The sequence below is a fragment of the Postia placenta genome (assembly GCF_002117355.1).
Source record: "Postia placenta MAD-698-R-SB12 unplaced genomic scaffold POSPLAscaffold_6, whole genome shotgun sequence".
NCBI lineage: Eukaryota > Fungi > Basidiomycota > Agaricomycetes > Polyporales > Adustoporiaceae > Rhodonia > Rhodonia placenta.
In genome coordinates this window covers 1,677,002-1,703,683 of record NW_020169837.1, presented here as the reverse complement: position 1 = coordinate 1,703,683, position 26,682 = coordinate 1,677,002, and the positions used below count along the sequence as shown (strand labels likewise).

The 26,682-nt window shown below is 53.9% G+C and overlaps 12 protein-coding genes and 1 non-coding gene across 13 annotated transcripts; 7 read left to right on the top strand and 6 right to left on the bottom strand.

The window, feature by feature from the left end:
- Positions 1-81: 81 nt before the first annotated feature.
- On the top strand, positions 82-491 carry POSPLADRAFT_1046336 (hypothetical protein; the record flags this gene model as incomplete). The annotated part of the gene is made up of 3 exons (XM_024479003.1): positions 82-126; positions 244-385; positions 445-491. 3 exons carry the CDS (start codon positions 82-84, stop codon positions 489-491), a joined length of 234 nt encoding a protein of 77 aa, XP_024339776.1.
- Positions 492-1,173: 682 nt separating this feature from the next.
- Positions 1,174-3,960, bottom strand: POSPLADRAFT_1141815 (hypothetical protein; the record flags this gene model as incomplete). Its single annotated transcript, XM_024485349.1, has 10 exons — positions 1,174-1,464; positions 1,527-1,839; positions 1,898-2,026; positions 2,078-2,161; positions 2,216-2,413; positions 2,470-2,685; positions 2,740-3,187; positions 3,240-3,617; positions 3,672-3,788; positions 3,837-3,960. 10 exons carry the CDS (start codon positions 3,958-3,960, stop codon positions 1,174-1,176), a joined length of 2,298 nt encoding a protein of 765 aa, XP_024339775.1.
- Positions 3,961-5,348: 1,388 nt separating this feature from the next.
- Positions 5,349-6,237, top strand: POSPLADRAFT_1074313 (hypothetical protein; the record flags this gene model as incomplete). The annotated part of the gene is made up of 4 exons (XM_024482689.1): positions 5,349-5,531; positions 5,592-5,675; positions 5,743-5,820; positions 5,882-6,237. The coding sequence occupies 4 exons, from the start codon at positions 5,349-5,351 to the stop codon at positions 5,906-5,908; spliced, it is 372 nt and encodes a 123-aa protein (XP_024339774.1). The 3' UTR covers positions 5,909-6,237.
- A 332-nt stretch (positions 6,238-6,569) lies between these two features.
- On the bottom strand, positions 6,570-7,792 carry POSPLADRAFT_1039812 (hypothetical protein). Its single transcript, XM_024477602.1, has 7 exons — positions 7,678-7,792; positions 7,594-7,617; positions 7,462-7,547; positions 7,205-7,403; positions 7,069-7,147; positions 6,903-7,011; positions 6,570-6,836 (listed from the first exon to the last, which is right to left on the bottom strand). Exons 1-7 carry the CDS (start codon positions 7,776-7,778, stop codon positions 6,829-6,831), a joined length of 606 nt encoding a protein of 201 aa, XP_024339773.1. The 5' UTR covers positions 7,779-7,792; the 3' UTR covers positions 6,570-6,828.
- A 201-nt stretch (positions 7,793-7,993) lies between these two features.
- POSPLADRAFT_1039811 (hypothetical protein) lies at positions 7,994-8,608 on the top strand. Its single transcript, XM_024477601.1, has one exon. It carries the CDS (start codon positions 8,095-8,097, stop codon positions 8,311-8,313), a length of 219 nt encoding a protein of 72 aa, XP_024339772.1. The 5' UTR covers positions 7,994-8,094; the 3' UTR covers positions 8,314-8,608.
- On the bottom strand, positions 7,994-10,227 carry POSPLADRAFT_1074311 (hypothetical protein; the record flags this gene model as incomplete). The annotated part of the gene is made up of 2 exons (XM_024482688.1): positions 7,994-8,771; positions 8,830-10,227. The coding sequence occupies 2 exons, from the start codon at positions 10,225-10,227 to the stop codon at positions 8,352-8,354; spliced, it is 1,818 nt and encodes a 605-aa protein (XP_024339771.1). The 3' UTR covers positions 7,994-8,351.
- A 1,009-nt stretch (positions 10,228-11,236) lies between these two features.
- Positions 11,237-12,925, bottom strand: POSPLADRAFT_1181049 (hypothetical protein; the record flags this gene model as incomplete). Its single annotated transcript, XM_024488806.1, has 9 exons — positions 11,237-11,374; positions 11,434-11,527; positions 11,582-11,642; positions 11,701-11,853; positions 11,908-11,922; positions 11,973-12,047; positions 12,104-12,395; positions 12,519-12,585; positions 12,669-12,925. 9 exons carry the CDS (start codon positions 12,923-12,925, stop codon positions 11,237-11,239), a joined length of 1,152 nt encoding a protein of 383 aa, XP_024339770.1.
- Positions 12,926-13,023: 98 nt separating this feature from the next.
- Positions 13,024-13,105, top strand: POSPLADRAFT_t77. Its single transcript has one exon. It is a non-coding gene; the product is annotated as a tRNA-Glu (tRNA).
- A 98-nt stretch (positions 13,106-13,203) lies between these two features.
- POSPLADRAFT_1169591 (hypothetical protein) lies at positions 13,204-15,928 on the top strand (the record flags this gene model as incomplete). Its single annotated transcript, XM_024488071.1, has 6 exons — positions 13,204-13,420; positions 13,891-15,085; positions 15,135-15,172; positions 15,280-15,526; positions 15,590-15,722; positions 15,782-15,928. 4 exons carry the CDS (start codon positions 13,204-13,206, stop codon positions 15,489-15,491), a joined length of 1,662 nt encoding a protein of 553 aa, XP_024339769.1. The 3' UTR covers positions 15,492-15,526; positions 15,590-15,722; positions 15,782-15,928.
- On the bottom strand, positions 15,803-20,629 carry POSPLADRAFT_1181041 (hypothetical protein; the record flags this gene model as incomplete). Its single annotated transcript, XM_024488805.1, has 19 exons — positions 15,803-16,163; positions 16,214-16,296; positions 16,358-16,473; positions 16,526-16,564; positions 16,620-16,658; positions 16,710-16,868; positions 16,924-16,986; positions 17,041-17,088; positions 17,144-17,431; positions 17,490-17,636; positions 17,687-17,939; positions 17,994-18,418; positions 18,471-18,888; positions 18,940-19,172; positions 19,220-19,495; positions 19,545-19,615; positions 19,672-19,737; positions 19,793-19,910; positions 19,961-20,629. The coding sequence occupies 19 exons, from the start codon at positions 20,627-20,629 to the stop codon at positions 15,919-15,921; spliced, it is 3,756 nt and encodes a 1,251-aa protein (XP_024339768.1). The 3' UTR covers positions 15,803-15,918.
- A 343-nt stretch (positions 20,630-20,972) lies between these two features.
- POSPLADRAFT_1181038 (hypothetical protein) lies at positions 20,973-22,391 on the top strand (the record flags this gene model as incomplete). The annotated part of the gene is made up of 10 exons (XM_024488804.1): positions 20,973-21,014; positions 21,172-21,192; positions 21,246-21,310; positions 21,375-21,495; positions 21,550-21,630; positions 21,687-21,846; positions 21,898-21,949; positions 22,002-22,041; positions 22,095-22,202; positions 22,258-22,391. The coding sequence occupies 10 exons, from the start codon at positions 20,973-20,975 to the stop codon at positions 22,324-22,326; spliced, it is 759 nt and encodes a 252-aa protein (XP_024339767.1). The 3' UTR covers positions 22,327-22,391.
- A 1,131-nt stretch (positions 22,392-23,522) lies between these two features.
- Positions 23,523-24,808, top strand: POSPLADRAFT_1141820 (hypothetical protein; the record flags this gene model as incomplete). The annotated part of the gene is made up of 5 exons (XM_024485350.1): positions 23,523-23,574; positions 23,702-24,073; positions 24,167-24,435; positions 24,499-24,631; positions 24,777-24,808. The coding sequence occupies 5 exons, from the start codon at positions 23,523-23,525 to the stop codon at positions 24,806-24,808; spliced, it is 858 nt and encodes a 285-aa protein (XP_024339766.1).
- Positions 24,809-25,731: 923 nt separating this feature from the next.
- POSPLADRAFT_1039806 (hypothetical protein) lies at positions 25,732-26,329 on the bottom strand. Its single transcript, XM_024477600.1, has one exon. The coding sequence runs from the start codon at positions 26,270-26,272 to the stop codon at positions 26,048-26,050; it is 225 nt and encodes a 74-aa protein (XP_024339765.1). The 5' UTR covers positions 26,273-26,329; the 3' UTR covers positions 25,732-26,047.
- Positions 26,330-26,682: the final 353 nt, after the last annotated feature.

The following is a 26,682-nucleotide window of genomic DNA, read 5'->3' as shown; positions in this document are numbered from 1 at the left end:
GAAGCTAATTAGCCCGGCCTATTCCACCGTACCCTACTCCCGACACGAGCGGTTGTAGCTTCATACTCGACGTCGCCCACGATGGCCTCCATCTTGTCTCCGTTTAGGCAGACATACCGTTACCTGGTGCGTACAGAACATTCAATATGCTGATACTCAGAAATTAATCACGTCCGCGATGTCTAAACGCACCCGCATCCCGCCATTTACCGCCCCGAACTACGACTTGTGTCTGCGATCTAGCAACGGCAAGCACACGAGTCACCCGTCATCTTCTTCTCCTGCGTCCTCGGCGCCATCGGGCCCCTCATGGTCATAACTGTGCCGCCAATTCGCACGAGCCTGGGCTGGAAGCCGGCGGAGTCGATACCCACCACGTATCCCTGTACGTCCCCGCGTTTGCTGTCTTGCAGGCATCGCTCTGACCTGCATGCCGCGCTCAAGTGCCGAACCGACCAAGGAGACCGGTGCAGGGCTACGAGGACGAATGAGTTCTGCGGCATGTTCTCTGCTTAGACAATGGACTGCAATCGAAGGCTTTCGACCACCCGACTGAGTTCTGGGGAGAACCCTGGCGGCGGAAGCGACACCCGCGGACTCGGAAGATCTGTACCATTATGCACCCGCTGCACGGGGAGTGGCGCGCGAAGCATTTAATTCTATGACCAAGGCTGCATAACCGCAACTTCAGTGGACACCAAGATTGTCCTGATCAAATACCGAAGCACTTCTCTTCATTCGCAGTGCCTGATATATTTAAGTTAATTTGCATGCCACGGAGGATATTGCTCAAGACAATCACTTGCTGCACAACTGCTAGGCGCTTGAGTGGTTCGCCACCAAGACAGTGCCATGGAATTATCAAAACTCACCAAAATTGATACGCAGAAACATGGAGGAAGAGCTTATGATCCATTCAGAACTCAAATGATGAGAATTGGTGGACTTGTGAATGACTTACAGCGTACTTAATGCTTAGTTGTCTTTGCGAGAGCGAGGTCTCACCAGCAACCCCCATGTCGATATGCTCGCTTCGCTCGCAATCGGCGTGCTGGTACAAGGACAATGACTTGAGCGCTGTCTGTGGTCTTCTCAAATGTGTCGCATGATATTGCATAATGCTATCGATACATTGTTGGATGTCCTGCCTACCCTACAGCGCACGCCTCCCCTCTACTCCAAGGTAATGTACAAATGCTTGCTCGTCAACAGCGCCCGCGCCCCAGGTATGAGCACGATCGTCTGTGTGTTGTCGATGATCATCGCCGGGCCCTCGATAACGTCCCCATCCGCGAGATCCGGCAGGAGGTACACCGGCGTGTCGTTGACACGCCCGACGCGGTCAAAGTAGACGCTCCAAGTTGTGTCCGCCTTCTTCTGGTCGACCGCGCGCGTCTCCATTTTGGCGACCTCGGCGAAGACGGACTCGCCGAGCGTGTCGAATGTCTTGCCAATACCACGGACCTGTGCGGCAAGTTGTAAGTTAAACGGGTGCCCGTAAAATCAGACACGAGCGGCATGTTCACCTTGATGTCGTCGACGATGATCGACTTGGTGTCCAGCAGGAAGCCGAACTCGGCCTTGTATGCGCGCTTGAATGCAGCCTCGAAGTCCTCCTGGCCGTCACCATCCTTCGCATGGGGCAGCACCATCAGTGCTGTGTCTGTGCCGTCAAAGCGCATGTTGAGCATGCGCTCTGTGTGGACGTGCTCGCCCTCGAAGCCCTGGCGCGCGAGCTCAGCGCGCACGTCCGCGTCGAGCTTGTCGAGCCGCGTGAGGAGCGTCTGTCGGTTGTCCGGCGTGTAAAACGTGGAGGAGGGCTGCTGCAGCTCGTACACGCTGTCGCGGGTGAGGGGTGTCAGTCGGTATCCGCACGGTACGTGGAAAGAGTGTTTACCGGTCGGCGAGCGCCAGCCCGTAGGCGGAGAGGATGGAGCTGTATCGGTGGATGAGGATGGTCTTGATGCCGAGCAGCTGCGCAATCTCGCAGGCGTGCTGACCGCCCGCACCGCCGAAGCTCGCGAGACTACCACACAATTAGAATACAGCTGAGAAGTCACTTATGCGTCACACCCACATATGCTTAGACAATGCATATCCTCTTGCTTCCGTCAACGCGCGGATTGGTCGCGCCATGGTCTCATTCGCGACCTTGATGAAACTGGGGAGGTCGTGAGCGCGCAACGTACATGGCTGGAACAGAGCATGAGCTTACCCGTAGACGATCTCGTCGAGGTCTAGCTGCTTTTCTTGGTTCGCGTTGATCTCCTTCGCCAGCGTTTCAAACGCAGACCGCGACGCCTCCGTGTCCAGAGGCTCCTTCTCCGACTTGCCGAAGATCTTGGGGAAGTAGTCGGGCACCAGGCGGCCGAGGACCAGGTTAGCGTCGGTCACCGCCAGCGGTCCGCCCTTACTGTGAACCCAACGCCTGTGAGCTCACGCTTCGTGATCACGACTCTATCTGCTCACCGATAACATGCAGGACCAGGCTCTGCACCCGCGCTCTCCGGGCCTGCCAGGAAGAGTCCGTTGCGGAACGTGAGACACGAGCCGCCACCAGCTGCGACGGTGTTGATGTCCAGCTGTGGCGACTGAATGGTCACGCCGGCAGTCGTGGTCTCGTACACGACCTCGTACCGGCCGTCGTAGCGAGAGACGTCCGTCGATGTACCGCCCACATCGAGGCTGGGGCATGGCAGGCGTCAGAGCAAGCCATCTCGCGGAAAGCGCAATGCTTACCCAATGATGGGATGCTTGCGTTCCTCGTCCCAGCTGGTGAGCGCATAGCCGACGACACCGCCCGCCGGCCCGCTCAGAATGCTCTTCAGCCCCGTGAAGTTCGTCAGGTCCAGTAGGCCGCCGTCGCTGCCCATGAACTCGACGCGCGGGCTGCGCAGCCGGCCGTCCTTGAGCTGCGCGTCGAACCCGCTGAAGAAGCCGTCGAGGTAGTCGCGCAGGATCGGCGTCAGGTACGCGTCCGCCGTCGACGACACCCCGCGCGGCACCATCTTGATCATCGGCAGCAGACGCGACGACTCGGACACGTGCGTGAAACCGACCTCGCGCGCGACCGCGCCCACCGCCGACTCGTGCTCCGGGAACGTGTACGAGTGGCAGAACACGATCGCCAGCGAGCGGTAGCCCTCGCTGTACAGCCGCTGCAGGTCCGCGCGCACCGGGCCGAGCTCTGTGTGCGTGCGCCCAGTCAGACGGGCGCGCTGAGCACGCGGAGGACGCACCTGGCCGCTTCAGAATGCGTACTGCCTCGCCAGACAGACCCTGGACAATCTCGCCGGGGCCCTCCGCATCGCCCGCGCCGTCCCAGCCCTTGCCGCGGTATCCACGCGTGACCTTGCCGTGCTCGTCGAACTGCACTGCGTGCTCCTCCGACTTGGGGTCAGACGTGTAGCCGACGAGCGTGACACGCTCGTCGACCTCGAGCACCGTCGAGTAGAGCGGCGCGGGGCGGCGGACGTTGAGGTCGAAGATCTTGGGGCGCGACTGGTTCCCGATGAGCAGGAGGTCCTTGAAGCCGCGCGTGATGAGGAGCGCGTGTTTGTGCCCCTTGCGCTCGAGCAGCGCGTTCGTGGCTACGGTAGTCGAGAGACGGATGTAATCTATCGTGCACTCGATCAGAGCAGCTCATACAAGGCGGTAGGTGATAGACGGACCGATCTTGTCCGTCTGCAGGACCTCTCCACGAGGAATCTGTGTGCCCGTTGCGATCTCTAGCACCCGCCTGATGCCTTCAGTAGGCGCATCGCGGTAGTTGGCTGGATCCTGAGACACTACAAATTTATGAGATTAGGGTTTTAGACGGCACAGGCAGTACTCACGCAACTTCACGACAATTTCCTTCCTCTCCTTGGGATTCTCTGGGTCGGGGAACGATGCATGTACATCGCAGAATGTCCCTCCCCTGTCGGCACATATCCGGATAGATCGGTCTGGGATAGTCATCTGCATGTTCTAGTCAGTCTTCCCTTGCCACAATTCACGGCTGCAACATACGCTGCAATAGGTCCTTCGTGGGATCTGCGGTCTACCTAACCGCGCACAGGAAGTGGTCGTCCGGCGTAAATCTGAGTAGTGCTCTGGTCTTTGCTCGGCCTATAAGCTGTTCATTGAATGCTGATCCTATACGACTATGACTCGACGACGGGAACAACGGAATTCCCTAGGAGTGCCGTGATGGAAGGCTCGAGGGGTAACATGAACGACGCGACTAGGCGCTTCGTCTGAATGCCACTGGCACGATAAGATAAACCCCTTTCGAATGGGTTAAACTTTGAGTCTTCCACGGCACGCCGATGGTCAGGACAGCCAGATATACGACGAGTGCTGTGCGCACCCTCCAGCGACAATATTTAGAGAACTTGTCGGCGAAGACATACTAGGGGGTGCTCAATTCTTCTCGCTCGCTCATTCGTTCGCAGAATGCCCACCTTTTTTGGTAGGTATTTCCAACCCCGACTGATCCCTCAGCCACCCGCGATCGACGCGACCCAGCCAATGTTGAGCTCGTGTTATACTAGGCCACAGATTTTAGGACGAATCAGTACTGGTACGGGGGAGAAAGACAAGACAAACATACCTGCGGGGGAGCGAGGTATAAGTATGTAGAGTAGGTATCACGTGGAGGTAGACAGAGAATGAGCTACGGGATCGGATTGTGACGTAGGGAGCGTGGATCGCGACCGCGGACGTCAAGCGTTGCGGGGGAGTCAGAATCCGACACAGATGAATTCTAGAGAAACAATCTTCAAGCTTCAAGAATATACTACTTACAAACAGCTCAAAGGTTGCAATTGCAGGCAGTCACAGTTGTTCAGATCATTCCTTGGATACCTTAGAGCCTTATAAAAAGCCTCATCATTGGCTGTATTAAGTAGTACTTGTATAATCGTGAGTAATTATGAGACTTGCGATTGCGGTCGCTGTCGATCGCGGGTGGCTGAGGGATCCGTCGGGGTTGCAGGTACTTCCAAAAAAGGCGAGTGCTCCGTGAACGAACGAGCAACCCTCTAAGGCAAATCGCTTAGTCATTAATATCGGGCCCGCGATCTGGACAATCTACTGCGCATCCAAAATGATATTTCTTTTGTGAGAGTAAGAACCAAACTCTTGTTCGGGACCCTCTGCCTCATACATGAGAAAGTGGGAATTCTATCATATAATATTTCTGACTGAGAATATATCTCCTACAGAGCGAGAAACGAGTATTGCTGTGATAGATCCACAGCCGGAATACCGGAATCTGCCGGCTGGCAAAGAATTGCTTTCCCCATTACGAGATCGAGATCGACCGTCATTGCGTCCTACGTTTTGAACCGCTCCTCCGCGCCAGAATGGTCCGCCTAATCACCCACAACCTACTCGCGTGCCACGCCAAAGGCTGCACCTCAAACAACTTTCCCCTGCAGCTCAAGGACGTGCAGGTCGAGCTGAGAGACGCCGAGTACAACGCCGACTTCTTGCGCGGGTTTATTTCGCGCATAGAATGGCCCGCACTCGTCGACGCAGCGCGACAGGTGCGAGCAGTGTATTCTCCAGGACCGCTGTGCCGATTCTGATTCTGACGCGCTGCACAGCTGGGGGACACATCCCTGCCCAACGAGCCGCCGGAAATGATGGACGACGACTTCCTGCAAAAACTGCACCATGTCCTCCTAGAGGTGTGTCCTGTTGCTCCGCTTTTCTCCTGCGGCGCAGTGCTTCCATACCATGACACACGGCTACCAGATCCACATAGAGGAGGGTGCCATGATCTGCCCAAATTGCGCGCATGTATACCCCATCTCGAACGGCATCCCAAACATGGTGCGCCCCCGCTCGCTTTTCCTTGTGCTCACGCAGCTCGCACTCATCCCCCGTGCCCCAGCTGCTCGCAGAACACGAGATCGGCTGATCGTCATGCTGCAATGCAGTCACAGACCATCGATATTGTATGACCTCCACAGTGTATCGGGCTCGTGTAATCACACTCAGTCAGAAGCGAAAGCGCTGTCCCTTTTGCCTGCTTACAGGAACCACGCCGGGTAGGGTCTCATTACTGCACGCTCGTATCGCTGTTATGCACGCACTAGGCGTCCTTCTACGTCAACTGTGAATGCGGAACCATATGGGTACTGTTACCATGACACGGAGGCTTGTTGTCACCGGTACATCCACAACAATGGGACTTACTTCTGGGTCCACCCCAGCTGTAACGATATCTGTACCTGCAGACAGCCAGAGTTTTATTTTATTTTATTTTATTTATATCCAGTTTTATATCCGCTGGAGGGACAGCCGGAGTTAATGTCGGTGGGCCTGCTGTGCATACAACGTCACTTTGTTGTACGTATTGCGTGCCCATATTTTCTCCCTTTGAATACGAGTGCATGACGCTTGCAATCAACATCAGATTGCTTGCTGTCATCATACATAATAGCCAGACAAGTCTGGAGCCTAGTGAACAACAAAGCCGCAGGAACGTTCCATTTGGTTGTTTCCCGAAAGGTCCTTGTGCAACTAGTCACGAATGGGTATTTTGATCACGTCGAATCCTACAGACACAAGGGAGACAGCACGACAATCAATTACAGGGGATGCAAGTATGCAAGATTTTACATTCAATACGTTCAGATAGCTATTAGCACTGGCCGTACTGCAAAGTAGGGGGGTTTTCCGCATCTATACAAAGCAACAGACGAACGAGCACAAACGTCTATCGCCTCTGGCCAAGAGATCTAGCGAGTCTTCTCTACATTCTAGGGGGTTAGTCACGTCTATGGTTCTTGAATTGGTTTCATCGGAAAGGGAACCACACAGATTCGCGACTGCCGCCTAGTGGCCTGGATGCCGGAAAACGTTGAGGGTGAGCGATCAGTCTATACGTGGACGCTTGCGGGATTGCTCGCCATTTGCGCCACCAGCGGTGCTGAAGTACTCCAGCTTGCCGTGAGGGTCCGTCTTGATCGTCTGGCTACCCTCAGTCCAGTTGGCAGGGCACACTTCACCGTGCTCGTCCTGCAAGTGTTCAGTCAGTGTCGACAGCAAGGACAGTGCCAAGCCAGAGGAACGCACGGTGAATTGGAAGGCCTTGACGAGACGGATGGTCTCGTCGACAGAGCGGCCAACAGGCAGGTCGTTGACGGTGATTTGCCTAGGCCATAGATATGAGCGCCGACGCCACATATTGCCAGCTCATGGTTTTACACACCTGAGCGTGCCCTTGGGGTCGATGAGGAACAGGCCGCGGAGAGCAATGCCCTCCTCCTCGATGAGAACGCCGTAGTCACGGGAGATCGACATGCTCTTGTCCGCGATCATGGGCAGCTTGAGGTCGGGACCGAGACCACCCTGCTTGCGGTCCTGCGTCGCCCACGCGAAGTGGGAAAAGTGCGAGTCCGTCGAGACACCTGCATGACCAGACCAGCGATGAGGTGTGCCTGTTCCGAGTCTAAAAAGATGCCATACTGAGGACGGTGGTGTTCAGCTGCTTGAATTGGGGCAAAGCATCATTGAACGCAAGAATCTCGGTCGGGCACACAAACGTGAAATCGCTGGGGCAGGTCAGTTACGCGTTTTGGCAGTCCTGGGAATACGCACAGAGGGTAGAAGAAGAGAACCACCCTGACAAATATAATCATGAGCCAAAAGGGCTATTAATACGAGTGGCTATGTCGATCTCACCATTGACCGAGATAATCTGACAACGAGATGTCCTGGAAGAGGCCATCCACGACAGCAGGGGCCTTGAAACCGGGGGCGGGCTTTTGAACAGTGGCGACCATGGCGAGCAGCGATACAGACAACGACGAGTACGAAGCGAGCCTCGAGAGTATAGGACATTTATTTCCGCGATATTTGGCGTTGTTTGCCCGGATACGCCCACGTGATGGATGACACCGCGGGGTCGTGACCCGCTTACATCCAACATCGCCAGGGCTGGCGTGCTGGAACTCTCCTCGGCCGTGCTCGGCCCTTCCACGCAATCTGGCGGAACATGGATGATCAGACACGTTTGATTCCAGAGCACGAAGAAGCAGAAAAAACCAATAGCAATGTGCAGAACTACAGCGTCATACAGTACTCTCAGATATTAAAGGTATGCCTACTGTGACAAGACCGGTGTCCGCCCATCATGGGTATATGGCTCTTATGGCCGAGGCGTTTGCTGTGCTCCTATACTTTCAACGTGACTCCGTCCGACGATGTGATCGCCTTGCCGATTACGCGCTCCCAGCTTGGTCGAGTCGTACGGCACATCGCCCAAATTTGTCAGATCGCGCCAGCGCTGTCACTGGTCAGCGTGCACATGAGTGGTAATCGCAAAGCACTCCGTTGATGAATAACCCGCTGCACCGTCAGTCCCGACATGACGTCAAGCCGACGAATCGGAACGTCGGCGCGGGCAGATGCTCGCCAGGCATCAAAAACGCGCTGATACGCTCGCGGCGCCATCTGGCGCCAGATAGGAATACAACTTCTCGTAGCGAGGAGCAGTGCTTGCCCCAAGAGCTCAGGTACGCTTCTTCGCGTGCACGAGGAGGCTGTGAGCCCGAACCGCTGGCCGCTGAGCCCGGTCGACTAATAGGAAAGGGCGACGGGAGAGGGGTCGGCAGAGCAGAGGGCGGCGGTATGTTCGTTGCCGTTAGAGGGGGAGTAGGCAGGTCCTCCATCGGAGATTCGGATGATGATAGCGGGAGCAAGCCCGTACGATACATGCGCAACACGTGCAGTGTGCGATGTCGAGGCATCATCGGAAGTACCTGTTTGTAAAGCACCTGCAGAGAATTTAGCGATCATGCCATCACGGTACATCTCTACTGACATCACACATACCTCGTCGCCGAGAACCCACTCAATGTCCAGAACCTCCAGCTGACCGCCCAACTCGGATCCCGCGGACATAAAGAGTCGCTCAAGAGTCCGTGCATCAACGTGGGTTGACGTTGACTTTATGGTGAGGTGGGTCAAGCAAGCACTCGATTGCGTCAGCCCGGACATGACGGCAGAGGGCTTTAGACCCTCCCACAGGGTCGAGTGCACATGAATTACAGCAGTCGACACGGGGCGTCCTGGAACTACCACCGCAGCCATTGATGCCGGGCCATGGAAGGAAATCAGGTGAGGAAGTAGATGAGCGGGCCATAGTCGCCTGGTCGTCGTAGATTGTGTGGGTGTGTCTGGCAATTCCGTCTGAGAGGACTGCTCGGAAGCACCGATATCAAGGTCATATGGCTTGTCGAGATGGAGGTCAGGAAAGGAGATGTCGACTAAGGCGGTCTGATCAGCGAGCCAGGACATCAATGCGCGGTACTCGTCCGCGGATATGGACTGCGAGAGGAGGGTGAGTGACTTCAAGCGGAACGTCGTGTGACGGAATATATGTGCATCGAACCATGGGATAACGAGTGATTGCAGCCGGTCCATGTTGTTGAATGCAATAGCGTAAGTCACGATGCCGAAAGAGGGTGCGCTATCCTTAGATGAAGGCAGCGTACCGCTAGCAAACTCGTGTACGCAGGTGGCGACAGATCTCTTGGAGGCGAACAACGACATGCACTGTTCCACATGGTCTGGGGAGATGATGCGCATGTCGATCTTGCGGTATAAAACGCGCAGGGCAGGAATGAGGAATGCTTTTGAGACGCGTGACAACGCCAGGACATCCGAGCGCGACGCGAACGAGAACACGACCTGCCAGAGCTCTGAAGGTATGCGGGTGATGACCGGACTGTCTTCCGCTGTCGACCCGAGCTTCGCACCCAGCTGCTTCTGTTCGCTCCCCACGCGGTTTGGTAGACTGATGGACCTTCGGCGGCGTTCGCGTGTGGGCGTGCGCGGTGTTTGAGGTGCATCCTCTGCGTCTCCCATCATGCTCGCGGGCCTTCCCAGCCCTAACGGCATGCGAATTTCCTCCAGCGAAGGTGTCGGAGAGGGCGTGCTCTCGCGTGAGAACGTCCGCGGGAAATCGACAGTGTGTCCAACCGGGGCGGCCATACTCAAGCCACTCGAGGATTTTGGCCGCTTCCCCAGCGGCGAGAACTTCGCGCTGAGGAGCGAGAACGTCTGCAGTCTTTTGCCCGCCCGCGGGGTCCCAAGCTTGCTGAGGAGCGAGGCCGAGTCGCCATTCAATGTCGGTGTGCGCGACGGGGGCCCCGGCATAACGATGCTAGAGCGCATGCTGGTGTTGTCGGCATCTTGCTGAACCCTGCGGCGGCTGCGAAAGAAAGACATGGCATAGCCTGGTCAAGGACTGCCGGCGGAGGCAATGAAGGTCGCTACCAGCAACATATATACTGACCGTCGTCGCCGACGAAGTTCGATTGGCTGCGGGGCAGGCTTCTGCCGGCTCATTCAATCATGATCTCGCGTATATCATTGTATTTAGGTAAATTCGAGGGCATGGGCGCATCATATTCTCATGTCACTGCATATCCAAGTTCGACATAAAGTATAAGCTGCTTGCCAATTTTGGAATGGATTGGGCACCGTCTGCGGTCGTGTGACAATACCTAGTTCTGTAGGGCGTTGATCTCAACAGAACGAAGGGCGTATCGAAGCAGGAAAGTTGGGCGAAGTGTTAATTATCCGAAAACAGGCATGAGGACTGAGAGGATGTCGATATCCCAAAAGGAAGCGTGCTAAAACGTGTGCCTTCGGTGAACCACACTTCTTTCGTTGGGACGATGGCGGAAATGGGCCCGCCCTACATAGTCTCTCTTGACTCACGTATGTTGCGCACCGGTACACAAGAGAGTAGTGAGTTCACCTCTGTCTCGTGCATAGAAAGTAGGAGCGAGTCGGTCACACCAGCAGCTTAGTCGAGCATTACACAGCCGCTATTCCTTACATCATTTTCTGCCTCCGCCGCCATCACCCATCACCGAGCAGAGAAGACATTACCATAGTGACTGCTTCCCATCCACGCCTTCCGTAAATGATCCCCGACGACGCGGGGAAGCAAGCACTGTTGTGTTCCCGAGCAATGGCACCGGCCGGCGGCTCTTACGAGTTGTGGTTCGTGCGAAGAGAAGGGACACTGGCAAGCATACATACCTGACAACTCGCGTCGTATTATTAGCACACTGTGCAGACGTTGAATATCCAGAAGAGCTCCTTAGCACTGTCAATGCCGAACGTCGTCCAAATCCTGAAAGCCAGCGTGTTGTATAGACCGTGCACCTTATACAGTCTGCCGTATAGCCGCCACTGACTGATAAGATTGCGTAGTGGCTCTCTACACCTACCTCCATGTGTTACCGTCGCTCCCCACACTGAGTGCGAAGCTATCCCTGAAGGCTGCCATGCTGTCCTGGATCCCGCTACATTCAGGACTTGCGGCCCGAATGGCATATGCGTCGGCCAGCAACCCCTCCAGACGCTACCAGGAAATGAGCGGTGGTGTCGAGAATAGAAGAGGAGACGTAAATGACGACTGACCTTCACGCGTTGTTCGGACGGAGGGTGCGTGCTGATGAAACTCAGGGTACGCCCGCCGTTGCGCTTCTCCAGCTGCCCAAGGCGAGTGAACATCCTATGTGTGGCGCATCAGTATGACACGGAATCCTCGTCATTCAAAGGTACACACTCCGGCGCTGCCTGCGGGTCGAAACACGCCTTAGCCGCTAACTTCAGCCCGACTTGGTCAGCTGTGTAGAAATACATACAACGTCAACTGAGGCACAACTTGCGACGCGTGGAACTCACCCTCCAGCTCTTGTGTACGAGAATTGGGCAGGTCGTACAAAAGACTCGTGATGAGCCGTGCAATGCCCAAGTCGAGGCCGGCGACCTCGAGCGCAGTCGCAAGCGCGAGCAGTACTTTCATGGAGGAATAGCGTTCTGAATTGTGCCGCAGGACTGTCCGCCCAAGAGTCAAGACGAGAAGCACATCAAATCAGGTCGCGGACTGACCTACGTGGCCGATTTCTACAGCCAATCGTCAGACCAATTCATAGCGTGCAGCGCGATATGCGTACCATGCCCCAGAACAGCCGCGAGGCCTTGCTCGTCCTTCGCCGCGGGCAGAATGCCTGTGAATACGACTATATTTCCTGGCGTGCGCTTCAGCTGCCGTCCCACTAGCAAGATGACAGATACCACCGCTCACCATAGCTCGCCGCAGCGTTGACGATTCTGTCGTCATTCACGACCATAAGGTTCCATTGCCGTCCTCCAGCACCCGGTGGTACATCGTCAGTCTGTGTCTGTGGCGACCACAGGTCATCGGAGGCACCGTGCGTTGGGAGGTAAGTTGACTCGGGGCTGGACAAGGTGCCGAGGTTTGAGGACTCAAGAATGCGCGTGACGACACGGCGGACATGCCGGGCGACCGGGTGGTTCTCAGGCAGGACCTTCCCCCGGAACTCAGCAAGCAGCTCATCATGGGAAGCTTTGGCTAGCTGGTATGGAAATGTTCAATAACAGTAAGTCGCTGGTCTCATTACCAGACAGCTCGCGAGGTACCCTGAGGGGCCTTAGGCGGCGCCTGTCTGGTACGAGACAGTCGAGCAATAAATGCACACCTTGGCTTCAAATTTCGGGTTGATGTCCATGAAACGCCATCGCCCGGTTTCTGGGATCTGCTCCAAGCTATCGGTCGGAATGAGAAGGTAGAAACATATCAGCAAGCCGCAAGGTCTGCGTGAGGAAGTGAGCATGAGTGACACACGCACTGGGTGACATAGTACACACCGCCACCGACCACGACCGCCACAAATATCTGTGTTCCGAGGTCCCATTTCCGGACATTGAGAGGCTGCTCAGGGTCGACATCGAAGCGGACATAGCGTTGTTTCTGTGATGGGCAACTCCTCGAGAATTGGCGTATGAGCGGACTTCTTGAATTCGCTACATTTCGTCGGACAACATGGGCTGATGTCGACGAGAGACGCAAAGCGCGTAGCGCACTGAAGCATAGGCGAGCAGTCATCGGAAGTACAGAACAAGGGAATGCCAAAGGGCAAGCTTGGGCTTCGGTCATCGGAAGCTTGCATACTACTTGGGACTGTATTATGTATAAGATTTATCTCCGATATGGTGTAGTGGCTAACATTATCGCCTCTCATTTATGTGGTCGCGATAGCCCGGGGTTCAATTCCCCGTGTCGGAATTTTTGCTCCGTTGATCTGTCATTACAGGAGACATAATAAAAGACCATCAGGAGTTCGAAACTGTGTGAACCCAGCTATCCTGACTATCACCGTCATCATGGTGGAAGCTACCTTGATTTCAATACCTCTAGAGCTGGTCGAGAACATTCTTGTATATTGTGTTGCAGATGGTTCTTCATCGTCTATCGCGTCGCTTGCTAGCACATGCCGCGCCTTGCGAGCAGTCATCTACAACGCGTCCGACCATCATCTATGGCGCCGAATATTCCTCACCACCTTCGATGACCCGCGCAGGCCATCTTCAGTAAAGCCAGGTAAGTTTATTACAAGTTTGTAGCATGCGGGCCGTTTCTAGCGGAGAAGTGTTTCGTGGAATTACCTCCTCTCCACGTACACTGCGGGTATCTATGCAGCTACCGATGCTTGTTTGTGCAACAATACTGGCATAGCCGTACGCATGGGGAGCTGATGTATGCGTTTTAATCGCAAGCCCACCAGCGGTGGAGTGTGCATCCCTCGTTACGGATGTGCCTCAGCCACTGGGATGTGTCGTGGTTTGGAATTTCCGCTATGTGTGCGTTTACACAAACATGACATGATTAACTACTTGACTATGGCAAGGTCAATTTAGAAAGATCAGCGGTTGGAGCTCTCCTAACGCCTAACGAAACTCGTTTGCGTGGGTGGCACCAGAGCAGCCTATTACTGTTCGTAGATCGCTACATAGCCTCCCTCATTGTCTATCTGAGGCGAGCTTAGTGAAGAGACTCATGCCGCTACGCAGATGACTTCGATTGGCGTGCAGAATTCACGCGACGCCTCCAAGCGAAGCTCTTTCTTCAGCGTCATACGCAGCCACTGCGCGTGCAGAGGGTATACCACCTCCGCTCTAGAGTGGCAATGTCCCTTGTCGACCTCACTCCAGCATATGACGACGCAAGCAGCGCCAGAGCATTGCGCAGTATCTTGTCGGTCGTGAGCTCTGCAGAACCATGCAACAGCCATATCAAACATACGCAAGACAGTGACGGAGTTACTACCCTATCAGCTCAACCATTGGCGCGGGCACACGCAGCCAGTCCCATGTATCCGCCTCAGATCAAAGACCAAGACATGTCACTCAACATCCCCTGGCTCAAGACCGTGCTCTCCCGAGGCCTCCCGCCACCGCTCGTGAGTAAGATCGCGGGCGAGCACCGTGACCCTGCATGGGATAAGTCAGCCGAAGCGCAAGCCCTCGGAGCGCTGCTCTGTTGCACTGGCTTCCTGCCCGTGCGCGAGGTGCACGAGGAACGCACCGGCCGGCTCTCCTCCGGGTCTGCGTCTAGCACGCGGCAGGATACATCGAATATGTCTGGCCTGCAAATGGACGTACAAGAGCAGCAACGGCGCGCTTTGCACTGCGCACGCGAGCTTGTGTACAACATGGCATACCTCACTCGCCGTCAGCACTGGGGCCCGTTCGTTCCCGTAGACCCTGCGGCCGCTGAGGCCGTGCGCACAGAGGTATCTACAAACCATGCACAGGGATACCTGCGACGCTGGGTGCGCACGCACTTTGAAATGGACTCAGACTCAGAGGACGTCGACTACGTACCGCCCGGCGGCGACGGACGTTCATTGTCGTCTGCTTCGTCTGCCTCGTCGATATCTCCGCCGACACCCAAACATGAACCCGAGGCGCAAGAGGCGGTGCCCGCGCGCCGTCGCCGTCGCGTGCTGCCTGGAGCGCACGAGCTGTTGCCTGACTGGGCGTGGCTTGCAGCGGCGCGCATTATCTCGGAAGCAAACCTTCGCGAGCAGGGTGTCACCGAAGGGCTGGACGATTTCATAGATTGGAACTCGTTGCGGCAGGGTGCATGGCTGACCACTGTACAGCTCAAATTCGATAGCACCGAGGTATCAGAGGAAAGTGAGAAGAAAATTGTTGAGGGTAGCGTGCAAGGATGGGACTGGGCCGGTGCTGAAGGGGTGTGGAGGTGTGTCTTGTATATGTCCATGCAATATGAGGACTTACAGCCCGTTCAGGCGGTGCGTATCGTGGCTCGACTATGCGGACCTCGTTCGTGCGTATAATCACATTCGCTTGTAATACAACTCAAGTTCTCACGTATATTACTCCAGATCACAACGTAAGCAATGGTTGTATTGCAGGGGACTTACTGCTGATCGAATCACAGATATACGGGCATTTCGACCCCGCGCTTGAGGAGTGCATGCTTGTCGTGCCGCAGACCATCCGTATCGTTGGCTATGACCCGCCCGCAGTACCTGCATATCCAGACCGCCCTACTATCAGAATTGAAGGAGAGATGGGTGGTGCCGGCTGGCAGGGTGCACCCGATGGTACGAATGAAGACGTACGATGGATCCACGGCACAGTGAGCGTCGTCGCCGACGGTAGCATTCGCTGGCGCATCGTGAGTTATGGGCAGTCAACTTAGCAGGCTCATGTGCTTAACATGTGTGTTTGTGCGATACAGTATTCCAGCGTCGAAGACAATCCGCATGAAGACCAGTGGGTGTCGGAAGGGATACAGATCGGGGGTGCAGGCTCACAAATCGGTGTGTTGGGAATGTGGACAGGAGCAAGTCACGACATCGACGATCCGCTGGGTGAGTCTGGCCTGATCTTCGAGTTATTCCCTCTGCTCACATTTCCTACTTCCATGAAGGTCCGTTTTGGCAATGGAGGGTTGCATAAGTAACATCAAAATATCGATTGGATATGTGATATATACATCCGTTCGTCATTTGTCATTAGGTAGCACCCGAAAATTGGGGCGTTATGCAGTCCCGACAAGACATACTATCACTGCAAGACAACTAGCACCTCACCGGGGCTCACCTGGGCGCCTTCCCGTACGCCTTTGCCGAAACCAAGCACCTTACGTCCTACATTTTCTTCGCCAGCCTCTACATTGATCTCTGTCTTCATCGCCTCAAGGATGACCACAACATCCTCCGGTGTTTTGATTGTTGTTCCAGGAGTGCACTTGACCTTCCATATGGATGCTGATAATGAAGACACCACACTCGCCGTAGCCCCCTCAAATCCTACATGCGCTGTCAATAGTGTCTCATATTACACTTGTCACCACACTCGCCTGAGAACTCCTCGCTACCAGCAGGTTCCTGAGCAGTCGCTGCCTGCTTGTTGGCCATCCATTTCGCGGATAATTCGCGTTCCCTGTAAGATCAACGCAATTCATATAGTTTATCGGAAAAAGCAGACGGGACAACTTGCGTACCGCGTTTCTTCAGAAGCAACCCCTCGTGTTTGTCTTTCTTTGAAGCGCTCCACGTCATCTGCCACGCTAGCAACAAACGTGTTGTATTCCGACATCGAGAAATTGCTTTGTTCGACCTCGAGCAAGCACTTTATGGCACATGCATATTAGAGCAGTCATCCGACTCACCTTGAAGATGTATCTTCCCGCATCGAATTGGCTTTCCATCTAAGGCGCTCATGTTGTCATAAGAGGGCTATATGAACGAGAATACAATACGAACCTCAACATATTGCTCCTCGGTAACTGGCTCAAAATGGACCTACGTATTGCATAAGGTGGGAAGTACAGTATTCACTGACCGAGATCATACCTGGTCAAAGGGTTGTAGCAACCAAGGTTTTTGCAGGGAGAAACCACGACCCTTGCCCCATGTTTGCCAAGCTGGCAGTGTACGACCAAATAGCTGATAGCCACCTGGTGACTCGATTGGGTATATTGCTGCAACTAGGCCTGCTATGCCGACTGCGCCCTAGACATATATGTTAATGTGATGATAGTTTTGCGCAGACGTGAGTTCGCATTACGCGTGGAGTATATGTTCGCGAAGGGTTCATTTTCTGTCCGACAAGTCTACACCTTGGATCCACCTAATGCAGAGTTATAGTAGTTATTGTAAGCATGTAAGGTTATACAGGTCGTACCGGTATCAAGAACGGACAGGCGTCATAGAACCCCACTCCAAAAACGAGCTGAAGTGAGCACTAGAATGAGTACAGGGGCTCGCAGACTGGGGTGAGGACATACCCAATCTGAAGATACGAGTAGCTGCAGAGCTTCATCCGCACCGCCCTCAAGGCCGTTATTTCGGGCCAAATACGCTATATTGCTGGGCAGGTATACTGCCTCGTCCCGCATCGATCGCATATACCTCTCCAGGGCTTGCCGATTCCATCGGTCATCCAAAACGATGGGAAAAGTGATACGTCGAGCTGGGAACACAATCTCGCTGAGGCTATCCGGAAGCCCAGTTTCTACTTGTATGAGAGTGCGTAGGAGGTCGCTTTGTGAGATGACAGCAGGATCATAGTGGATCTACAAGTGACGGGTAAATCATAATTTCTTTACGCAGAACACTTTCAAAAGAGCGAACCATCGTCGAGCGAATGCAAGGAGCAAGTTGCCATACACCGGCTATGTCACGTTTGCGTAGCTCTGTTTCGAAAGCGTGTATTCTGGCCCGAAGTCGAAAGTCTAGTTTCCGCTCGCCGTATTCCACAAGGATAGCGGAATCTCCGGCCTGTTATTTCAGTTCACACCATAAGAAAGCCCATGTCAAGATATACGCACTTGGCGAAACACGACCATCGGCCGCGGGTCACTAGCAAATATTACATGCAGTTTGGGATCTTGCAGCGACGGCTCCCAGCTTGCTGTAAACAGCTCATGGCAGACATTCACATTGGGAGGTTCTGAACCGGAGATAACCTGTGACAATTGCTCGAAGTAACATTCGCGGATACCAATCATACTGACGGCTTGCGCGAATGTGACTCTCCTGAATTGAATGGTGCAACCAGGCCGTAACTGGCCGATCTTCCATCTAGGAGGCAGTAAATATCTTGTGTCCAGATAGCGGGCGACAAGACGGACTCACAGATCTTCGGAGACAATCGCACATAGACAGGTGTAGCCTCCCATATCGGGCCCGTCGTTCGTGAGGATGACCGGAGTGTCGCCATTCACATTGATCGTGCCGAAAGCGTACCCATTATCGTGTATGTTGGATGGGTGAGAACCCCCTTCGCCACCACTCTCGCGTGCCCACCCAATAGGTGGGCCTTCTAAGCGAATTCCCATCCGATTACTTGCGGAGCTGACCTTCCATTTGGCCGAGAAGAACTCATCGCATCCATCGAGAGTCACGAACTCAGCATCGCAGTGTGGACCTGCGAGACAGTGCAGGACCCACTCTGTCGGGTATGTAGGTACCATTGACGGAGGACAGGCCTTATGTTGCTCATTTAGTGCGGGCGAGCAGTTTCCCAGTGCGATATGATCACCGGCGGTCAATGGCCGGCCCTGCGAGTGGCTCAATAAAATGCTCCAGGAGACGAGCTATTACTGCGCATACCTGATAACCACCAAGGCCTATAGACGTAGACTTGGATCCAAGGTAGTTTGGTATTCTAGGGAAACCGCCCCTGATAGCGAGATATACCCGAAAGCCAGTGTCTTTGACGGTGCCCACAGAGACTTTACCGCCAGCTGGAACTATCACACTCCTCCACATATCGACTTGCTCACCGTCGACGGTCACTCTGGCTATCGCCCCCGTGATGGCGATGACGGAAGAGACATGGAAGAATAATCGACATCCTGTGAGCGTGATTTCTAGTGCTTCCACGCCTGGAGCATTGCCTGCGAGAACATTGGCGACTCGAAAGGCGAGCGAATCCATGGGGCCACCTCTAGGGATACCCATTCCAATTCGCCGACCTGGATAGTCTTGCACAGTAGTTTCCAACCCGCCGCTGAGTACATCCATGGCCCTGGGGTGCCTACGTTCAGCCGAAAGTTGAAAAATGAATCGAGAAGCATACCGGGGGATGAAGGTGAACGTATCAAGGAAAGTGGTCGTCGCATTTCCTGCGCGGAACGCGTCGGATTCGCATATCGCCCGGAGGTAGGTCACATTATTTGGGGGCCCGTATATCTTGCTATCCTGCAATGCGACCAGCAGTCGATTGATCGCTTCGCTTCGCGTTGGGGCGGTGACGATAAGCTTGCAGGCCAGGGGGTCAAAGTAGGGCGTGATCGTTGTACCTGTCTCAACCTATACGCCATGAGTATCTGGTTTGTCATGATAGTGAAGCGACTAACCCAGCTCTCTACACGGAGCCATTCTGCTTTCATCAGTTCTACAAACTGGAGTACTCCTGGACTAGGCTTGAATTGCGCAGCGGGATTCTCGCAATATATACGAGCTTCAATTGCGTGAAGAGGCTTTTGATTCGGAGCCACCATGTAACGCGCCTGATCTAGCTCGCCGGGAGGAAGCCCACCAGCGTCAGAATCATGTTGAGCTACTCCTTGTCGAATCATGAGCTCAACAATGTCAAGACCGGGGTTTGCGGCTTCGGTAACTGGATGTTCGACCTTTGACATGACTAAGTGGGGTGTGACCGGGAGGACGGCTGTTTCCTACCTGCAACCTCGTATTCATCTCCAGGAAGAAGAAATCCCCTGTCATGTCGTCCACCAGGAACTCAATGGTTCCTGCGCGCTCAAAGTAAAAAAGGGCTTCACAGCCAACGGAGATGTGTCGGCGTTACCTGCGGATGCGTATCGTATGCGCTTGCACAGGCGGATGGCTGCCGCACACATCTTCTCCTGCACTTCTATACAACAAACTCTGTCAATAATCCGCGTTCACAAGGACTCAACGCATCATACCCGGATGTCTAATCATGAAGGGACTCGGAGTTTCTTCGATAACCTTTTGGTGTCTGCGCTGTACGCTGCACTCCCGTTCACCCATGTGGATCGCGTGTCCTAGGCCATTTCCGAATACCTGTCACCTTGTTAGACCTGTAATCACTTACATGCAGAATGCTGACGTACTTGTATCTCTACATGGCGCGCCGAGGCGAAGTACCTCTCGAGGAACAACCCACCGTTCTTGAACAACGTCTGCGCGCGCTCTTGTGTGGAAGTGAACTTGCGACGCAGCTCGTCCGCGTCCTGGCAGACGACAAGCCCCATTCCTCCGCCACCCGCGGTAGACTTGAGCATCACTGGAAATTTGATTTCAAGAGCCAGCTTTACAGCAGCTTCAACATCTTCCAACAATCCCTGTGAGCCCGGAACCAGAGGGACAGCCACTTCCTTTGCGAGCAGGCGAGCCTCATGTTTCAAGCCCATTGCCTCAATAGTATCCGGCCGCGGACCAAGAAAGGTGATACCTGCCTCCGCCAGCAAGCTGGAGAAGTGGGCATTCTCAGAGAGGAATCCATACCCGGGATGCACAAGCGTCACATTGCGGTCTCGGCAGATAGCAACGATGGCTTCCGCATCTACGTAACCCCGCGCGTTGGACACTGGGTCTACGTCTTCCGGCCGCAGCGCAGCGGCTTCGTCAGCAAGTTGGACATGAGGAGAGGTTGCGTCGGAGCGGGTGTAAATGGCCACAGTTGGTATGAGGAGACGCTTTGCTGTGCGTAGAATGCGGACCGCTATCTCGCCCCGGTTGGCTATCAAGAGCTTGTGTTGTGTGGTCGCTGTGGTAGACATGTCTCGGGAAGGAGTGACATCTCAATCTCACCGACGTCACCGTTATATGTGCAGAATCTATCGCTGCGATTCGCGATAGTAGCACTGCATTCAGATGAGGGTTCCTGCATATCTCGGACCGGCCTCATGACCCAGGGATCAGGAGAGCAGGACGCTGGAGATACCTGCAGATAGCTCTTCCGCGAACCATACATGCTCACTCCAAGGAAACAGGGTGAGAAATCAATTCTTGAGAGAAGATATGCTGAGGGACATAAGATAGGCCGTGCATTGATATCGGGGTGCCGTCCTTTCCACCCTCGTCAACGTTGTAACTGCGACGGTTCTCTATTAATCATTGAAGATGTCGCCACTGCGAGCTACTGTGAACTGTGACATGGGAGAGGTGAGGATCCCACAAACGTTATACTTGAGATGAGTGTCGGGGACAGAGCAATGCTTGCGGGGAAGCGCCCAAGGCTCGTTGCTCTGTTGAACTACCGTATGAACTGCACGACTCTCCTGTTCTCTGCTTCGTATGAAGACTGATCCTATATTACAAGGGGTTTGCGCTCTACATAATTGTATGTGCTCCAATATGAAATCCAGTCGCTTCGTATTCAGAACAATCGTGTAGGGAGACGATGAAGCACTGATGAAGACTATCCACCTTGCTAATGTTGCCTGCGGGTTTCACGCTTCGTGAGTGCTTGTTAATTTGTTGCTGTAATATACAATAAAGCTCACCTGTTGATTAATGATGCAGAGACTTCAACATTATGAACAAAACTGTTGCATTGGCCAAGGCGAACAGCGTACTCGTCGGAGCTCATCCATCTCTACCCGACCCTCAGGGATGGGGGCGCCGCGAGATGGCCATGGAACCGGTACGAGCCCCTTCGACTGCATGTATTCTTGTTTTGATCTCGCGTCGTATGAAGGATGAGCTCGCGTCGTGTTTCATCTACCAAGTGGGAGCGCTCCTTGGGTTTTTGCAAGTACATGGAGTCCCGCTGAACCATGTACTCACCCTTTTAGCTGATGGAGATGCCTTTATATGACTGACCTCGCTTCATAGATCAAACCCCATGGCGCGGTCTATGGTCAGACGGCTCGAGATATAGCACTAGCCCGGGCTGTGGTGGGCGTCGCGAAAACGTTCGGCGTGCCATTCATGGGGCTCGCAGGAACGTATCATCAGGTAGCTGCTGAAGAACTCAGCGTGCCATTCATTGCGGGTAACTCTTCACGTCGACATTGTACTCGGTGCACTGAATGCGTGATTCCAGAATGGTTTGCGGATCTGGAGTATAGCCCTGAAGGCAAACTATTGATCACAAAGTACGCTTGACTTCACCATTACTGCGCACAGACATCTTAAATCCGGTAATAGGAAGCATGACCCAGTTCCTTTGGACGCAATCCGGGCAAGGGTGGGTGGGGACGAGCCGTAGTTCATTCTAAGTGGACTCATGGTCCTCGGCAGGTCTCAAAGATGCTGACGGAAGGCCAAGTCACGACGAAGTCAGGCGGCTTCGTACCTCTGGGCACGGCTATCTCCGAGGTGTCTATCTGCTGCCACTCTGACACACCAGTAAGGATTCGTTCATGTCCTATTTTTCGGAGTGACTGTGCTGATTAATCTACAGGGTGCGGTTGAGATTGCGCAGACCGTGAAGGCTATGGTGGATGACAGTAACGCGAAGCTGAGTGCGTGATATCCCGCAACCAGCGTTGGCTGTGTTAGGTGTCTGTGCGCGAATGCTGCGCGTGTATTTGTATCAGAGCAAAACGCATATGTCAATCAAATTCGAGTGGTGATCTTCAAAGTCGAGCTTGCAACGAGCGCCTATCAGGAGCTCCGTGTGAGTTGGTCCGATGCGTATCCTTATCTATCTCTTGTCTGTCTCTCACAGCCGATGGTCCCCTATACTTCAAAGACTGACTGTTTTCCGTACGTCAAGAGCATACAGTCATGCACCCCCTTTGACAGTGTCCTCGTAGCTCGACTTAGAGCTTCTCAGCAGCCTTCTCAGACTTGAACGATAGCACCATGGAGGGAGTCTCGTACATTCTATTACTGCCATCAGAGGTTGCAGAGGCGATAGTCTTGTGGACAGCGATAGAAGGCTTCCCAACAGCTATCGCTTCTCTTGCTCAGACGTGCCGCTCCTTTCGCGACCTAATCTACAATCCTTCGGACACGCACTTATGGCGCGAGGTATTCCTAACAACATTTGATGACCCACGCGATGTTTACTTCGCGCGCGTTTGTACGTGGAGTATCCTTGAACTTCGAACAGCGTCTGACGCACTCTCGATAGCCGAATTCGACTGGAGCCATGAATTTCAAGAACGGATATCCGTTGATCTCTACTTGAAGAGCGCTGTTGAACCGATCACTCCTGACCAGATCTGGGAAGCTCATCCGCGGCCCGAAAATGACGATTATCTTCGGACGCTCTCCGTACTCCTCTCTGTCCTCAAGACGACGCTCCACCACCCAGGCTACGGTCCTGGACGGCTTGGAAACGACCCTCGGGCTGGAAAAGTCATTGACTGTGTCAGGCTCCCATATGAAGGTACCCTGAGCGCGGCGTCGCGCTTTACTACATTCTTCCCTGCTCGTATGCTGGAGTCCACAGCCGAGTCGACGCGCAATATCCCCTGGATGACGCGAGTCCTGGAGAACGGACTTCCGGGGCCACTTATGGCCAAACTATGCGGCATGTGTCGGGATTTAAGTTGGGATCGGACGATGGAGGCATACCTTCTGGGACAGCTGATTACCTACACGGGATTCATTACCTTCAATGTAGGGCCCGAAGAGCATGAAGGCGTGTTCTTTTTGGACAGGAGTCTCGATCCCCCGCAGAGGCGAGCGCGCTATCGTGCGCGCGAGTTGGTCTACGATATGCACTACCTCGATTCTAGTCGGCACTGGGGGCCGTATCTCCCGGTAAGCGGTGGGCCTTGGGTAGTTTCCAGAGCTATACACGAAGGTAATACAGACTGAGGAGGCATTCACCTCTATGGTGAATGTCTCATTGCATATGCCGTCAACATCTCCTAATCTCGTTAACGTGAATTCAGATATTCTTGGAAATAACGCAAGCGACGAGCCTGGAGAGCCCAATCTCCTGAAATTTGATTCGCTCCCTCCACCTCAACTGCTAGAACCTGATTGGGGATGGTTGGGTGCCGCGCGTATCCTCGTAGAAGCCAACATGAAGGACCTTGAAATCGATGGACTGCACAGATTTACTTCATTAGATAGCTGGAGAGAACAGGGCTGGGTCGAAAGCAGCACAAATGAGTCTACTTCCTGGGACTGGGCGGGTGTAGAAGGCATCTGGAGGTATACTTCACCAGTGTCTCTCGCCGACTGGGACCCCTCTGCTGACGCAATTTTGAGACGCTGCGTATGCTGGATTGGCTACTCGCGTCTGATACGTGCGTTGATCTGTTGCATGTTTACTTATCTTGCACACTCACGTTCGACACACTGCAGGCGCAAATGTGGGTCCTGATTATTCAAGAACAACTCAAATTGCAAAGCGTTGCTTATATGCGTTGTATTACAGGTGTACGGGGGATTCGATGACTCTAGCCTCCGGGAAACCTGCATAAGTGTGCCCATGCGCCTTCATGTTGTCCGCTTCGGCCCGCCCACCATACCCGAATACCCAGAACGTCCAGTTATCGTCTTCGAGGGCGAGTCTGGTGGTCAAGACTGGATTGAGGACGAAGACGGAGGCGGTAGTGATGCGCGCAAAGTGCGAGGAACAGTTAGCATGTTGGCTAGCGGGCACGTCCGTTGGCAAATGGTAAGCGGCCTGGCACCATTATGGATCGAGTTGCAGCCATTGATTTGTTATGTGGCCCTCCAGTTTGTCTCGTCAGAGGAGTCTCCAAACGAAGACGATTGGGTTTCCGAGGCTATTCAAATTGGTGGTGTCGCATCGGGCGCCGGCATTATCGGCATGTGGACTGGCGCACAACACATGGATGGGGACCCGCTGGGTGAGCACATATCTTGACTGGTCTCGTACCCAGCCGTCTCACACTCGCCCTCCATTCGCTGTGGTGGGGCGCGAATAAGGTGGGGTTGGGTGGGTGACTAGCGTTCATGTATCTTGTCACTCAACTATTACCGCTCTAAATGCAGGACCATTTTGGCAATGGAGAGTCAGTGCATAGTCCTTACTCTGCAACGCCAATACTTGTTTGAGTGGGCACCCGTTCATCTCGCGGTACCCCAATCGTTATGATTTACTGGTATCTCCAGGACCCTTTCAGACAGGCTGAAGCCGTGTCATTTTGATTCTGATTATACACATACGGCGTGATGGGCAATGGACAACCTTGTCCACTCTGTTACTTGACCGAGCAGCGCATATGGTGACGATTTTGCAACGCGACGAACGATACAGTTTGTGTCATTGATTCCTTTGCAGTCTGAATTAAGACTCGAGGATCCGATCTGTGAAGCTTGTGGTATCTCATAATCTGAGTGCTTGCCAGCTCTGAGCTTTCATTGCCCCCTCGAATAACGTTATACGGATCTCATGGACTCTTATATTCACAGCGCACCGTGATATATATAGCGTTGGTGAATCAAACGACTCTTGCAGATCGAACTGATGATCACTGCGCGACGCAACTTGAATATCGCAGTGCTACATAGTATACTTAATGAAGATTTAGACGTCGAGTTTATCACAAGCGCTCATGTGTAACAACAAGAATAGCTCAGTGCCTGTCTGTTCTGATCATTTTGTTGTTGTAAAGCTCGTGGGAGAGAACACAGAATCACTACCTGGAAGCATTGCATTAGCTCCAAATACCGCATCAAAACGACCCCACGAGAAGGTCAAGGATGTCCAAAAATTGCATCCACAAAAAAAACACGGGGTCAAGTCTGACTGGCGGGTCTGTGCGTGGTGGATAAAGACATCTATGCAGCATGCCAGCCCATCAACCATCAAGTCAGACGGGATTCTCCTAGGCCCATGCTAGGAGGGCGGCGCGTATGCTCAAAGATGAGAGGGAAAACCGTGAGTAACGTGTCATTCAGCGAGCCCTCGAGTATCATATATCGATCCCTTCTTGACCCCGTACCACCACTATCTCCGTGGGCGCTTGTCGCTCATTGGGCCCCAGTCTGCCATTTTTCTTTCCTGTACCCTCCTGCCTTTGTCAAGACCATCTAACTTGGCCCTCACTGTCCCTACGGTCACATCATCCAACTCGATCCGACAATCGGGACCGCCATTGACGGACTGCACCACCCGATCCTTTTCCCCACGGCCGTGCGAGGCGGACATGGCGATGCGGGCCTGAAGCTCTGTCAGTATGGGGTATGCTTGGATGCATGGGGGGCGGGAGGCGGGGTCCTTGGGGGACCTCGTGATTTGATTTCAGTATAGTGCCCTTCCTTCAACCGGCGCTCTCGCCGCGCCACTCGCAAGTGGCTCGTCGGGTTCTATTTGGATGTAACCAGCCCTGCCTTAGTGGGCTGTCGGCGGGATGGGGCACCTGGGTACTCGGGAGGCTGCCATATGTGTGGCAGTGCGAGCGCTCCCCGTGGGTGGTTGTGGTGAAGGGTGGCGGAATCGGAGACTGCAGGATGCTGAGAGGGGGTGCTGAGGGCCTGTCTGACATGTTTGTTATTACTCTGCATGTACCTTGCTGTACGGAGTCTAAACATCGCATTCAAAACAAAACAAAAAAAGAGTATCATATATCGAGCGCCATGATGCACGTGATCTTCGTGCACGCGAAACTGGATAACTTAAGTAATGAGGTTGCATTTTCGACTACCGTGGGAAGATGCTGTCTTCATTTATAGTATAGATACAGATATAGATAACCAATCGACCCAATCCTGCTAGTACCATCTACACAGCCAGACCGCCACAAAGGCTCAGCTCCACCCGCATGTGATAGGTCAGAACCTAAATGACCATTGATGCTACACTCCGCCTAGGGTGAACCTCAGCACAAAATCAAATCGATAATACTCACTCCGCCTGAGAGTTCGCCCTGGTTGAACTTGGCTGTGCATCCGCCCC